General features: G+C 26.6%; 1 protein-coding gene across 1 annotated transcript in view; it reads left to right on the forward strand.

Annotated features, from left to right (window-relative positions):
* The window catches only part of Dip-B (Dipeptidase B), a 29,239-nt gene that overhangs the window by 746 nt on the left and 13,357 nt on the right, over nt 1-15,136 (forward strand). The window contains exons 2-8 of the mRNA XM_087167520.1: nt 3,777-3,933; nt 4,295-4,369; nt 6,481-6,563; nt 9,637-9,766; nt 11,423-11,538; nt 14,528-14,706; nt 14,787-14,872. Coding sequence (XP_087023646.1) covers nt 3,777-3,933; nt 4,295-4,369; nt 6,481-6,563; nt 9,637-9,766; nt 11,423-11,538; nt 14,528-14,706; nt 14,787-14,872 — 826 coding nt within the window. The remainder of the gene's footprint in view (nt 1-3,776; nt 3,934-4,294; nt 4,370-6,480; nt 6,564-9,636; nt 9,767-11,422; nt 11,539-14,527; nt 14,707-14,786; nt 14,873-15,136) is intronic.

Here is a 15,136-nt window from a genome sequence, read left to right on the forward strand (position 1 = left end):
CATTAGCGAAATTTCTTAATTTATCTCTATGCAGGACACAGCCTGATTCATTGTATTCCTTCTCTAAGTGTTTCAAAGTATGAATATATACAAAAGATAGTTTGTATTGCTTATAAAAATAAGGAAAAATACCAAAATTATTCTTAGACATGAAATTTACTTTATTTATGTTTGAATGAATGGCATTGGTAACTTTAACATCTGTGCAACTCTTTGAAAATATTCAAATTGTTTTAGTTTGTATGTTTTATTTTATTCTGTCATTGAGTATATATTTTTGGTTAATTATAAGTGTTGGACAGTGAGACTTAGCAATTGCAGTTGTCAGACCCCTCAAAGAAAAAAAAAGGGCACACCACTTTTATAATAAGATGTTATCACCACCTGAGGTTTCACCATCAGGTTTGTTTAAAAAAGTAGTAAGCCAATGAAGTAAGCCATTTTTTTTTAATAGTTTAAATTGTTTTTCTTAATTTTATTTAAAACAAAGATTTAAATTATACTTTATGTTCTCAATTAAAATTAAGTTATTCTAAAGTATGACCTTGAATATTTTTTCAATCATTATTTAATATTACAATAAATATTTTAAAAAAAATATCAACTTTCTTCCACAAACACACTAACTTCATACAAAAAGAATAACTGTAGATTTTAAATTTACTTATTCATATATTTATTATTTTTTTTATAATTTTTATCATTTATTTATAAATAGAAATTAGATACCAAATTGTAAAATTAATAATGTATTTAAAAGAATGAGATCTCCTTAGTTTAAATACAGCAGTATTCTCCCCTTAAGCGTTTGTAGAAGGGCAGCTTGCCCTTTGATCCCTATTAATAGAAGCACTTTTTTGCCCTTTTTGTAAAAATAATCTGCCCTTCCATAAAAAAAACTGCCTTTTTATTTTATTTTTTCAGGAAATGGTTGTTTTCTTAACCTCCTGTTTTAATGATAAGTCCACTTTTGATGAAATTGGTAATCTAAAAAGCAGGGTTCGTTGATTTAAATCAGCTTGATTTAAATCACGATTTAAATCATGATTAAAATCAAATGATTTTTTTAAAAAAATCATTGATTTAAATCAACTGATTTTTATATATATATTATATTGATTGCTTTAAAAACAGTGCTTTAAATTATTGATACTTTTATTATTTTCTTTTCTTAGTTTTAAAATTTATTTTAAATAAATTGCTGCATTAATTAATTTTAGTTAACGAAATTACTTTTTTCTTGGAGTGTGTTAAACACATTTAAAATTACATGTTTAAAAATCTTTTGATTCTTAACATTGAAAGTACAGATTAAAGTAAATATTTAATGCTGTCTTAATATAGACTTGCATAGCTGTAGAAAGTAAATAAACATGCTTTTTTTCAAAAAGCAAATGTTAATTAAAATTCTACCCTTTGATTAAAAAAGCATTAAATTCAAATCTACATTATAGTTTATTGATGGAAATTTCTATATTAAAAAGAAATTACCTTAATATGCCAAAAATAGAAGAAAAAAAAAGCTGACTTCAGATATTTTTTTCCTGATATAGTGTCATTCTTCCCTATCAAAGTCTATTTGAAGCAGTAGGGTTATTAACTGGTTTTTATTTTTCTTCTCATAATATGTTTACGGTATCTTTGAAATTATCAGATTTTCTTTTGTGAAAAAAAAATTCCAATAAGTACATAGATTTTTTTAAAAATGTTTTTTAGCTTAACTTATGTATTTTGATAAAGGATTGAAAATGAATATTTTAACATAAAAATATATAGATTGAATATTTATTTTTTGATGAATAACAACATTTATAAATACAATCTGTTGCATTTATTTTGCCATTTTATAAATCATGAGGAAAAAAAAGAGATCACAGTTTTAAATTAAAATTATGCTGTGCTAATTGAAACTTTGTGTTATTAGTTAAAATAGTATTCTTTAAATTATCTATTTTATCTTGTCTTTTAATTTCAATCATGCCTTTGTATCAAAATGGTCGCTATGCATTATAATGAAAAATTATTTTAGTAAGTTAGAGCTTCTAAAATATTGTTATAATATAGTTTTAATATTAATTTAATTTTGATTAAACATTTATAAAGTTTTTTTGATCATAAATTAAAGCTCTTATAGTGTATTTAAATAAAAATAAAAAAAATCTGATTTAAATAAAAAAAATCCGATTTAAATCAAAATAGTCAGATTTTTTCGATTTTTTTTAAAAAAATCGAAAAAATCACGAACCCTGCTAAAAAGTAATTCCTAAATGGAAAACATTTAAACGATTAACTATAAAAAAATCACTATAAAAAATTGTGTTTTTCCCCATTTTTTTAAGCTTATAGTTTGGATAGTTGCAATTTGTTGCAAATTCTAATTTGTAGCCGAATTATCTAATAACTGATCTATTTGTCCTCTTTTATTTGGCTACAAGTAGATTGAATTAATGTTTAATGTGATACATTAAAACATGGAAATTATAGTAATCATTTTTCAACCCTTCTCCCATTCTTTACTTTTTTTGACGGAAAAAGTTTTTTTTTTTTGTTCACAAAGAGGTCAAAGGTAACAACATAAGTTCCTAGAAACTGACAATCACTCCACTTACTTTAACAGTTTGTATCTATTGGATAATTCTTGTTTCAATTGAGATAGAATCTTCTGCTTTTAGTTTTTATAAAAAATATTTCTATTCTTGTTTTCAAACTTATTTTTTAATTACGCCCTTCAGTTCTTTCAAGTATGAGAAATCTTGCAGTCCAATACAAATAAGAAGTATCTCTGGAAGGGGAGGGCGTCTTGACAGAAGAACTAGGAGCGGCTTTGAGGGAGACGATCGCCATTCATGTCTACATGTTCCTGACACAAAATGCAGTCAGGAGAGTCAGCAAGTTTAATGTGACTAAAGGTAGTCATGTCCAGTGAGCAATCAGAAGGATGAAACTCAAATAGCTCTAGGAAGTGTTTTTTTAAGACAAGATGTTAGAAGCTCTTCCCAAGATTTACAAACAGCTTCATCTCTGTTGGAGGTTGGTCAGTGGTTCTAAATTTTTTGTTTGATTTGGAGTTTTGACAATTCTGAGAGTTAGTTGGGTGACAGAGGGGAGTCCATGAAAGATGACTCTTTATCGAGATTATCTGCATTTTCATTTCCCCATTAGTCTTAATGGCTGGGAATCCATTGAAGAGTCATTTTCTTACCAGTAGAGTGTTAATGGCAGTTTTGCAAGTGAATTCAATGGCTGCAGGCGGAGGTGCATAATTTGAGATAGTGCATATTGCAGCTTGACAATCAATGAAGATGACAAAATTCTCCTTTGGTCTCTCCAAGATCTCCTGATGAGCCAGGTAAATGGCAAAAATTTATTCATCAAAATTATCTGAGTTAAAACTTAAAAGCTCTTTAAGTTGAAAAAGTCTGAAAAAAATTCCAGCTCTGGCTCGTCCAGTAGTTTGCTCAGCTGAGCTATCTGTATAGATGCGTTGTTACTAGGGTATCTTTCCTTGATGGTGGCAGAAGCTGCAGCTTTGAATTCTGAATAAGTTAAATATCAAACATGCATGGTATATAAATTGATGTCTTTATATTGATTTCTTGCACATAAAATTCTAGGGTTTTTCACTTTGTGTCACAATTTCCCTTGATAGTCTAACACAATGGTTATGTAAAAGATATTTGTGTTATGTATAAAAAATTTGTAGAGTATAAAATTTTTTGAATGTAAATAATAATTTTTAAATTTTATTCCATTCACAATGCTTTTTTTCTTTTCAGAAATAAGTTTTGTACTATTCCTATTGGCTCCAGCTTTGATAATGACAATTATAAATTTGATTCTCTTGTAATAGTATCATCTGACATAACAAAACAACATTTATCTGAGGGTAGTTATTTGCACAAATTTCTAGAAGCTCTTAAGTTAAATAGTCAAGTACGTATCTATAGTCATTATATATGTATGTTTTTATATATATTTGATTGTTATATTATTCTTTTATAATATCAGCTTGCTTTTCTGCACCCTCAGCTGCTTTTCATGCTCATTATCTTCTAAACTATAAATATTACAAGTTACAACGCCTTATATTAATCCTTTCTTGACCTTATGTTAATCTTTTCTAAATATTTTAAATATATTGGATTTTATGTATTCTGATATCATATTCATCGAATGATCAGACTACTTTTTATCTTAAGACATTTTTTTGTTGTTGTCCTTATTTCTATTTATTAAACTCTTAAGCGTTTGGTATCTTATTAGGTTAAAATATTTTGTTTCTATTTTTTTGTAGTACGATGCCTGCTTCAATGATAGTATTACTTTCCTTGTACCTGAAGTAGTTAGATATGAAAACATTAAGAAGTTGGTAAGTTTCATTCTTAAAAGTAAAAAAAAGTGTTAAGTGTCCACTGCCAGGCATGAAATTTTATCAATGTGTTATTTTTTTTCTCTCACCATTTTCGCCTTTTCTGATGTTTTTTATTATTATTATTTATGTTAGTTTTTATGTGTACAGAGATTCTAAAATATAATTAAAGCAACTATTTTTTTCTCTTCTTTGTTCTTTTAAAAATGTTAAAAAACTTGCTAAATAAAACTCATAGATTAAAAATCTGATGCTTGCCGTTTTGATTTTTCAAATTAGTTTTCTATTCTCGATTAGTTTTCCTTTAGTTTTCTTTCTCATTTTCTTACTGTCGGAAAATTGATATTAATTTATTTATTGTTTTCATTATTAATTTCAAGCATGTGTAATGATAATTTGTGTTTAGTTTTGATAAGAAATGGAAGTATGCAAATCATATAAATTAAATGATATTAAAAAGAAATTATTGATTGCTGATAATCTTTATCTTAAACCTTTCAAAATAAAATTCAAGAAAAACTAGCAAATTAAACTTTAAATTTATGGATTGTGTTGTAACCTCTGAAAAGTTTATATATTTTTAAGTGAAGGATTAACATACCAAAGTGTGCCTTCAAGAAGCTAACTGAAATTGCTAAGAAGTATTCCAGTAGTTAAGCACATAAAACCGTCTAAAAGCATAAATGTTGTAGTTGTTATTAAGTTTTTATAGTTAATTTTTATTATAATAAAATTTGTAGTTCAGATTAATTATTTTTATTTTCAGTCTTTTTATTTTTATGAATTATAATCGTACATAAAATTCATGTGGTAAGAATAGAAAATGAGAGTCTTAAAGAGTTTAATTGGAGATGATAATTGTTATCCAATTGTCTATATTTCAAATAAATTTCTTTTAGTCATAAACTACATTAATGAAGAATTAAATTGGATAAATGTAACTATGTATAAAAATCTAATGATGACATTCCATTGTTGTCAGTGCATTTTTATTGCCCAGAAAATCACATGGTATAATCGCACATAAATTTCTGTATTTTTTTGTTAGTCATCATCATGAAAGTCACAAAGGTTTCCTTGTAAATATCACAAATTTGAAAGGTTTTTTTCAGTTAGTATATTTTTTCTATTTTACTCTGCTATCATTACATTTTTGGTTTTTAATTGTTTTCTAAATTACGAAAATAAAAGAGTTGTTTTGTTGTTATAATGTAATTCCTTGTTATTTCCTTATTATGCTACATTTTATGATAAATTTATTAGTCTTGGCTAGGCCTCCTGGTTAAAGTCCCCTTGATGTCAGGCTAACCATGGGAGGTTTTCAGGGTTTTACTCTCCATGTAATGCAAATGCAGGTTAGTCTGTCTGAAAGTCTTCCACGAAGGCAAATTTCTCCCAATACTTGATCAAAGAGTTGCCTTGTCTTCTGGATTATGTTCAAAAATAAAAGACTACGAAGTTGAACATAAGTAGTTGTACACTGAGAATTGGTTCGGTTGTTCGACAACGGTTATAAAATAAAATAACTTCTGATGGAGTCATGGTGGCTCAAGGGATAGAACATTTCAAATCCCAGTGATATTTTGATGAAGGACGATTTCATTGTTTTTAATAATTTTTTGACAGTTATTTATCTTTTTTTTTCAAGATCTCAGCATGATTTTGCAAACTTCGGTATTTTTAATACATTATTATTGAAACACACAAAATTTAAATTTGAATAACTTACTTTTTAATGGGTGTGATTCATGGATATTCCATCATTAATCTATGTTTTTTTTCTTATAATTTTCTAGACAATTATTTTAGCTATGTTTTAAGGCAATTTTACATGGTCTTCAAAATTTTGATATTTTTAATATAATTTTATTACAGCATGTCAATTTTAAATTCAGTTGGCTCTGTTATAAAAAGGTAGTATTTATGATTTTTATTTTTTGAGAGACAGATTAAATGAAATAATAATTTAGTTTTTAAGTGGTAGGAAATATGCATTGCACATGAACCATAAAGCAAAATATTAAATCTTTTTCTTTCCAAGTGTACAGAAAAACTCAGTAACATTATTACTTTATTTAAGTATTTTATTGAATAGGATTCCTTTGTTTTAGGTGTATAGTCCTACAGGTCCTCTCGATCGACATTTTGATGATGTTCGTCGGTTTGCAAATGCTGCCGAGAAAGGTGTCAAAAGGTTAAATGTTATTTCTCATTGTTTCTTATCAAAAATATTTCTTGAGTGTGTTATTTGTTTAGATGTTTTAAAGTGTTTATGTATATATCCTATTAATACTTTCTGTTTATTTTGTTTTAATCAAAAATTATAAATAAGTATTTTTATAAGTATAATTTTTTTTAATCAAAATATCAAAACTTTAAATTTTTTTCAGATTGTGTATTTTGATATATTTTAGTATCTTGGTACTTTAGTAAATTCTTATTAAATTGACTTTATGTACATTTTTATTCTTAATCTCTCTATATAAAATGAATGCTGGTCTGTCTGTGTGTCCTTCATAAACTCTTAAATCATCTGAACAAGAGCCATGAAATTTGGCATACGGATAGTTCAAAGCACAGGAAAGACCACTGTCAACATTGGAACATACGACTGTGAAGCATTAGCCATTGTTTTAAATTTTACTATAGACGATTTTATTTTTCAAAATATTTTAAAGATAACATCAATCATATGATATTTGCTAGTTCATAGCTCTATGGTTATGTTCATGTTTGGTTATAGCTCCTGTTTGCTAGTTTATAGCTCATGTTTGGTACCTCTCACTTTAACTATGCCATCATTGAGAAATATTATGTTGGTGTAAGGAATGCATTGATTGGAGTATCCAGCAGTTTAGAGTGATGTTCTCTGACGATTCACTAAAACTCATGATTCTGGTTACTAGTATGTATGGAGAGAGGGGAGCGTGTTGTGATGGCCCAGGCATCATGCACAATAGCTGAACGCATCTCAGGGCAAGGTAGCATTACATTGCAGAGAGATTACTCTTGATCATACTTCTCTTTTTAGGGATATAATAGGTCCAGACTTTCTGTTTATGAATGACAATGAGCAGCCACGCAGGTGTACTTAATTTTATTCGATAAATCAACGTCTATTATTAATTATTTCAAAAAACGCAACTGTTCCTTAGCAATTGTCAAGCAGTGTTGTTTTTATTTATACTCTTTGATAGTTTAGTGGACAGCATGAGCAACAGGTGCAAAATGTGCATTAGTGTCCAAGATAATCGCATATCTTTCTATGGTACTCATTTCTGTTTCATTCTTGCGAGAAGACTCATTTTTCATGGCTCTTTGAAAATCATCCAATGAGAATCTTTTTTAATTTTATTATTTTTTGTTATGTCAATATCTGAACTATTTGGCATAATAATAAATTCACGTAGCCTCGACAAAATGTGTTCTTAATTTCATTGAATCAGTCAACGTCTACTATTAATTATTCCGAAAAACGTAACTGTTCCTTAACAATTGTCAAGCAGTCTAGTTTTTATTTATACTCTTTAATAGTTTAGTGGACAGCATGAACAACAGGTGCAAAATGTGCATTAGTGTCTAAGATAATCGCAGATCTTTCTATGGTACTCATTTCTGTTTCATTCTTGCGAGAAGACTCATTTTTCATGGCTCTTAGGAAATCATCCAATGAGCATCTTTTTTAGTTTTATTAATTTTTGATTTGTCAATATCTGAACTATTTGGCATAATAATAAATTCACGTAGCCCCGACAAAATGTGTTCTTAACTTCATTGAATCAGTCAACGTCTACTATTAATTATTCCGAAAAACGTAACTGTACCTTAACAATTGTCAAGCAGTCTAGTTTTTATTTATACTCTTTAATAGTTTAGTGGACAGCATGAGCAACAGGTGCAAAATGTGCATTAGTGTCTAAGATAATCGCAGATCTTTCTATGGTACTCATTTGTGTTTCATTCTTGCGAGAAGACTCATTTTTCATGGCTCTTTGAAAATCATCCAATGAGCATCTTTTTTAATTTTATTATTTTTTGTTATGTCAATATCTGAACTATTTGGCATAATAATAGATTCACGTAGCCCCGACAAAATGTGTTCTTAACTTCATTGAATCAATCAACGTCTATTATTAATTATTCCGAAAAACGTAACTATTCCTTCACAATTGTCGAGCAGCATAGTTTTTATTTTTATTTATTGTTAACAAATTTCAAAAGCTTAAATTTTTATTTGCATGTTTGCATAAAAAAACTACTTCAAAGATTTAAAATAAAATGATATAAAAAAGTGTATTAAGATTAATTTCTAATATTATTTAAATTATATTAAAAATGAGCATTACTAAATATTATTAACAGCAAATTTTATTAAAAGTAAATCAAATTTGTATGTGCTTCTTAAAGAAGAAACTGTCTCCATAATATACATATTAATAATTTTAAACAACGTCAACAAAAATATTGTTGAAAAAAAATTTAATGCTTAGATTTTTTTACTCTAATTAAATACTTTTTAGAAAAAAATTTGGATGTTTTTAAAAAAATTGGAATAATATTTCATTTTTATAATTAGAAACATTAATGGCAATGTAGGCCATTTATTTTAAGTTTTGTTAATAATAATGCTTATATCATTACAAAAATGTAATATATGAGTTGTTCGAAAATGTGTATCTGATATGCCAGTTTAACCTTAGGTTAAAATTGCCACTTGTTAAAAAAATTTTCCAACCATGCATGATATATTCTAAATTTGAAATTACAGGTTGTAAATTAAGAGCTTATAAAATTTTTCCTTTTTCTCTGCAAATACGTAAAATAAGAGAAAAATTAAATAAATTGTAATTTAAAGTTGGACTTTCAGGTAAAAAACATAACTTTTAAAAAGTTAATTAAAAATTCAATTTCTTTTTATTTAATTCTGAAACTATTAGTTGCCTTAAGAAACCCCCTGCCAAACCCCATTTGGGAAAAAATAATTTAATGCAATGAAACCCTGTACACTCATTTTTTTCTACTTTTAATAATATTTTTTTATTATTATTTGATTCAAGTTCATATTTAAATTGTGAATTTAAAATTGCATTTGTATAAAAATTATTTTTATTAATTATATGTCTTGCTAAACATGTTTAGTCAAATTATTATTGATTGAAAGATTTCAATTTTTTTTATCTAGCCTAAAAATAAAAGATTTTTAAAATAATTTACCAATTCAAATTATGTATTTAATATTTAGTACAATTTCTATTGTAATTTTATAGAGCTCTTCAAGCAGGGTCAAGACGCATATTATTGGCTATTCTTGATGATTATCCTTTAAGAGATTCCAGACACGCCTATGATTCATTTGATGAAGCATCTCTCTTAGGAGCTACTCATGCTCTCTATGTGGTAAATATGGATAAAAATAAAAAATTTAGGAAAATTTTGTAAACAATTTAATTATAGATAAATTTTATTAGTTTGCCATAATTTAAATTAAAAAAATACTGCTTATAGTAATCTTAAATCAACACTAAATAATTGTAGATATGATTTTGATTAAAAAAAAAATTCAAATACTCCTTTATGTTTGATTGAAATAGCTCTTTTTTTTTCTACAAGAAAGGCTTGCAAACCATTTACAGATATACAACTGTATAAGTGCAATCTATATATACACATTATATATATAAAGTCAACACTTATAAGGACCTTTGTGGTCTGGTCAAAAACAGCTATTGCAACATGTTATATTAGGAATGCACAAAAATATTAAATCATAGCTAAAAAAAAGTACTTGACCAATTTCAATAAAGTAAATGCTTTATAAAAATTTGGCAACTAACAAAAAAATTGGCAACAATGCAACCTTTTTTCTATATTAATGTATGCTTAAAAATTTGTGTTAAAATAATATTTTATAAGTAAAAAAATCATTAAAAATAATATGCTGGTCCAGAGTTGCCATTTTCGATAAATTATGTATATCAAGGTAACTGAAAAAAAATTTTTTTTGCTTTAACTCACCCTACCAGTCTGACATTTCACAAAAAAGTGAATAAAATTTTCAAACAAGAAAAGTATGATTGATAAATTTATTACATCCTTTGAAAAAAAAATTACACAGATTATGAATGACCATAAATTATGATCATCTTTGATTTTGGATTTAGGATGTTATACAGAGGTGATTGTGCTCTGGAAAAAATCCACATTTTCGGATTTTTCCCTAACTGCGCTCCGAAAGTTTCTGGAAATCTTAGGTCCAGAAGTTTTAAGAAATCATTGATCACATTTATGTATAAAAATTCTTGAATATTTTATTTAAAAATATTAGAACTAGGTCATGGCATAGAATAGATCAAGATGCCAAAAGCTTATTGGGATGGCCTTGGCCTGTCATAGGCTGTAGTGCCCAAGAAGAACTAGAATTTATACTTTGCATCTTTCATTTGTGGATATTTTTTCTGGTAGAATAATAAATGTGATGAGAGATAAAAATAAACTTATACATAATTATTCATTTAAATTATGATGTATATAATTTATTTAGAATTCAATGTTTTGAAAATATCAATGATTTAAATTTATAAAGACATTATGCGTCTTTAATGATTTTTCTCAAGAAATTTTCTGGATTTTTGAGTTGAACTCACAATCACCCCTGGTTATATCACTTCATTCTAAAGGGATTCAAGGTGTTTTGCATTTATTGTACAGTAAAATCAAAGGAAATAATGGTTCAAATAATTTATTTCCTGAATCGAATCAATAAGTTTTTGTTCTCTATATTGGAATAAACAATTCATTTTGTTGCTCATGTTCAAATGAAAATAATGATATGAAGAAGAATAGCAAATAGGACTTTATACATAAGTTGTTGTAATGGAAGGGTCGCTGTAGTGGAGGGGGTTGTACTAAAGAGAGTAGACTGTGTGTGTATGTATAAAAGAAAATACTTTAATCAGAATAAATCTTTTTACATTTTAATTTCAATATATTAAAAAATTTCTTCCTCAACTTTTATCTTTTTTATATTTATGTATCTTTTCTTAATTTTTATAGCCTTTTGAAATTAGAGAAGATGTACCGCAAAGGTCTGAAAAATTTGACATTTTAGGATTTACTTCACCTAAACAGGATTTGGATTATAAATTTACTCTTGGGATAGAATTAGGAAGGTTTGTATGTATAAATTTTTTTTTATGCATTATAGAATGTTAAGTTTGGATGATGCAAAGAGAGTGGTTAGAAAATTTTTTAACCACCACATTTATTTTAAATAATTTAATTGTAAAAATAACTTATAATGACATTTGCTTGTTTATTTATTTTTTATATGTAAATATTTTAGTCATTACCATAAACGTATGCTTTTGTCAACTCTTCAATGTTTTAAGTTTTTTTTTATTATTTCAGAGAATTAAAGATTAAAATAAAATAAAAATTTCGAAGAAAAAAATTGTTTCCTATTAATTTGATTCATATCTTCAATTAATAAACTGTGTCCCATTATTTTTTGTGGACTCTTTATTTTGTTTTTAAAATACAGTACTAAGAAGGAATAATTGTGTCAATTTTTTCGTATTTGTACATGTGTTTTAAACTTTTTAATTAGGATAAAATTTTATTATTTCAATAAGGAATAATGAAATTGTAATGCCCTATAAAAGGGCTTTTTGTTGGTATGTGAATGAAATTGTTAAACTGTCCTAGACGTACACGATTATCATATAGATACATATAGTAGAGGCAATAGTCAGAAAAATACATTTCTTTTATAGTCATCTACAACTACTTTATTATAGATGTATCATATTTTTTAAATATAGTGACTGAAAGCTACTTTTGAAAAGTTTCCACTACTTAAGTGATGAAGTTTGCAGGAGAACTTAATTTACATTCATGTTCAAAATGGTTTGAAATTAAAAAAAAAAATTGGCCTTTTTAAACATGAGGTATTATTGAGATACATGTTTACATTAGCCAGTTTGTTAGTCTAAACCAATTTTTCTGAATTTGTCCTTTTTGTCTTAATTTTTTTATTCGTTTTTTTACAGCGGATATTTAGCTTTAGAAATGCTAGGAAATTATCAAATATTTGCGATTTTGTTAAGTGTTTAATGCTTTTTTATTTCCTTTCAGAAATAAAGTACATCAAAAATTACAGAGAAAATGTCTTCTTCCGTTGAAATAACATCAATGTTTCATGAGTGTGCATTCGCATTTGAAGGTGTGGCCATATTGATAAATTAGCTGTTGTTCGTGATAGCTAGTTTATATTATATTAATCTAAAAATCTAACTACGTAATTCTTATTAATGCTCAGGTACAGGGACTTTCTAATTGTGTCCATTGACAGACCTGCGAATATTCGCACCAATCAGATTCGAGAAATTGTGTTTGAACCTTATTTCTTAACTAAACTGATGGTAAAACTAGTATCCAAGAATTGCTACTAAATACCCTTTTTTTGTATCGCACCACTCGACTACTTTTTTTAAAAAAGTAGCCCCCTACAATACAAACTATGATACAGTACTAGTAAACTACAGTATCTCGCTACTGGTAACTCACTATTTCCAACAACTGACTAGAGACATTTAAAGTTAGGAACTTTATACAAAATTTAACTTTTACTAAAATCTACTGCACATCAAAAATATTCCTAAAATATCAGCTTCATTTATTTACTGGTATATATTAATTGTTAATTACGTATATACGTTAATTATCATAAATTACACAGAACCACAGATGCTTGTCAAAAATTGAAAAACAGACAAATGTAGGATATTAGGCTACCGTTTGAAAAATGCTGATCGAGAATTGTATTGGTATAATTTTTCTAGTGAAATGTGAATAGGGAGTATAAAATAGCTCATGCCATATAGTTTCAATTGTGATTGGGTTACAACATAGTATTTTTCATGTTTTGAAAGATACTGCCAAATAGAGCTGCTCAGTTTGTTCATGAAAATTAAATAAAGGGATTTAAAACCTCTTTACTCCTTCAACAGTGTCAGGAGAAAGAAGTTTTCTCAGTGCAAAAAATACTGTTGTAATTCAAATTAAATACATTCTCCTCCCATTTTTTTAAGCCAGACAACTTTGGATACTCAAACAATGAGCCAAGATTTTTTTCTTCTTTTGTTGATCAAATTTTGTCAAACCATTATTTTTAAATATGCTTTGATTGGCTTTACAATGTTGGTTTACTTTACATTCATGTTTGCAAATTGTGTTTTATTATAACATTTATTATTTTGATATGTTATTGTTTTTTTTATTTAAAAATATAGGAAAATGAAATGCAATTCTCTAATGTGATATTTCTATTTTCTGAATTATTTTATAAAGTTAGAAATTGCTCTGCTGTAAAATTATTGTAATAAAAAGTTCTACAAAGCAAAAAATATTATTTTTAAATAAGTTTTAAAAAAATTTAAATCAAATACCATTTTAACATTATTTAATATTTTTAAAAATATTTATGATTCTAACGTTCTTGGATATAAAAATGTTAAATTTGATAGTAAAACTAAATCTAGTTTACGAGTCTTTACAAATCTAATCTATTGGGATAAAACCCACTACTCTCATTGCTACCAGTTTTTACACATTGTGTTTACATTTTATCAAATAAATTAAAATAAATTAATTGATATCATAATATAAGTATGATGTTTCAATATAAGATTCAAAATTTTACTGATATTTAAATTTGTAAGTCTACACTGTCTGATATATTTTTAAAAAAATGTTTTATTTTCTGTTTTAATTTTTTTTTATTTGTTAAAGAAATCACTATAAAGTTTTGAAGTTATATATTAGCTGAAATGGAAAAAAAAGTGCACTTTAAAATTAATAATGCAATGCTGTATGCAAATTATAATTTGAAGTCTATTTTTAACTTTTTATGAAATATGTTTCTATCGGAATGCTATATTACCATTTTAGCGTCCTTCAATGTTTTGAAAAATTATTATTAGGTTCTACATTCTCAATAAATAAAAATTGTTTATTTACTAATGATGCTATGCAACACTGGATGTTGTTAATTTTATATATATTTTTTTATGAATCTTACTTCAAAAATGTAATTTGTGTTCAATGTTAAGGAACATAAACATACAAAATGACAGTGAATATTTTACCTTTCAAATTTAGAATAATATGCCGGGATATTGGAGGTTCTGATCCTGAACGAATGTCAGCCCCTAATGTTGCCCACTATGTGCAAAGCTTGTTTTCTAAAGATACTCCAGTTAAAGTTGAAGTTATTGAGGATGATAGTGTTCTTACTAAAGAATATCCTCTTTTGAGTGCTGTAAATCGTTGTGCTAAGGGTAAGAATTTATTTGAAATGCTTTCCATATGAACTGTTTAAAAATTTTGTATTTTTAATGTATGTTTTTATTTATATTAGGTGTTGAGCGACACCGTGCCCGTGTTGTCTTCCTCACTTATGAATCCAGTGATGAACCTTCAAAAACGTTATTCCTTGTCGGAAAGGTTTCAATTTTAAAATTTTGTTATTAATGGTTTTTGTGTATATTTTTAATTTTAAAAAGTATTAAATTTTGATTTATCAGGAAATTTTAGCATTTCATTTAAAATCAGTGTTTTTTTTCTTTTGTCAAGGAATGATGCTTTGTAGCTTTTATTTCCATATAATTGCTAAAATAGTTTTATCTTACTTTTTATTGAATTTTTTCTTTTGTGCACTCTTTTGTTTACACTATTGAAATACTGTCAGACAAAAAAGCAAGCATTTTA

This window comes from Parasteatoda tepidariorum, chromosome 7 (assembly GCF_982258835.1).
Source record: "Parasteatoda tepidariorum strain Cologne lab strain chromosome 7, Ptep-v5.0, whole genome shotgun sequence".
Taxonomy (NCBI): domain Eukaryota; kingdom Metazoa; phylum Arthropoda; class Arachnida; order Araneae; family Theridiidae; genus Parasteatoda; species Parasteatoda tepidariorum.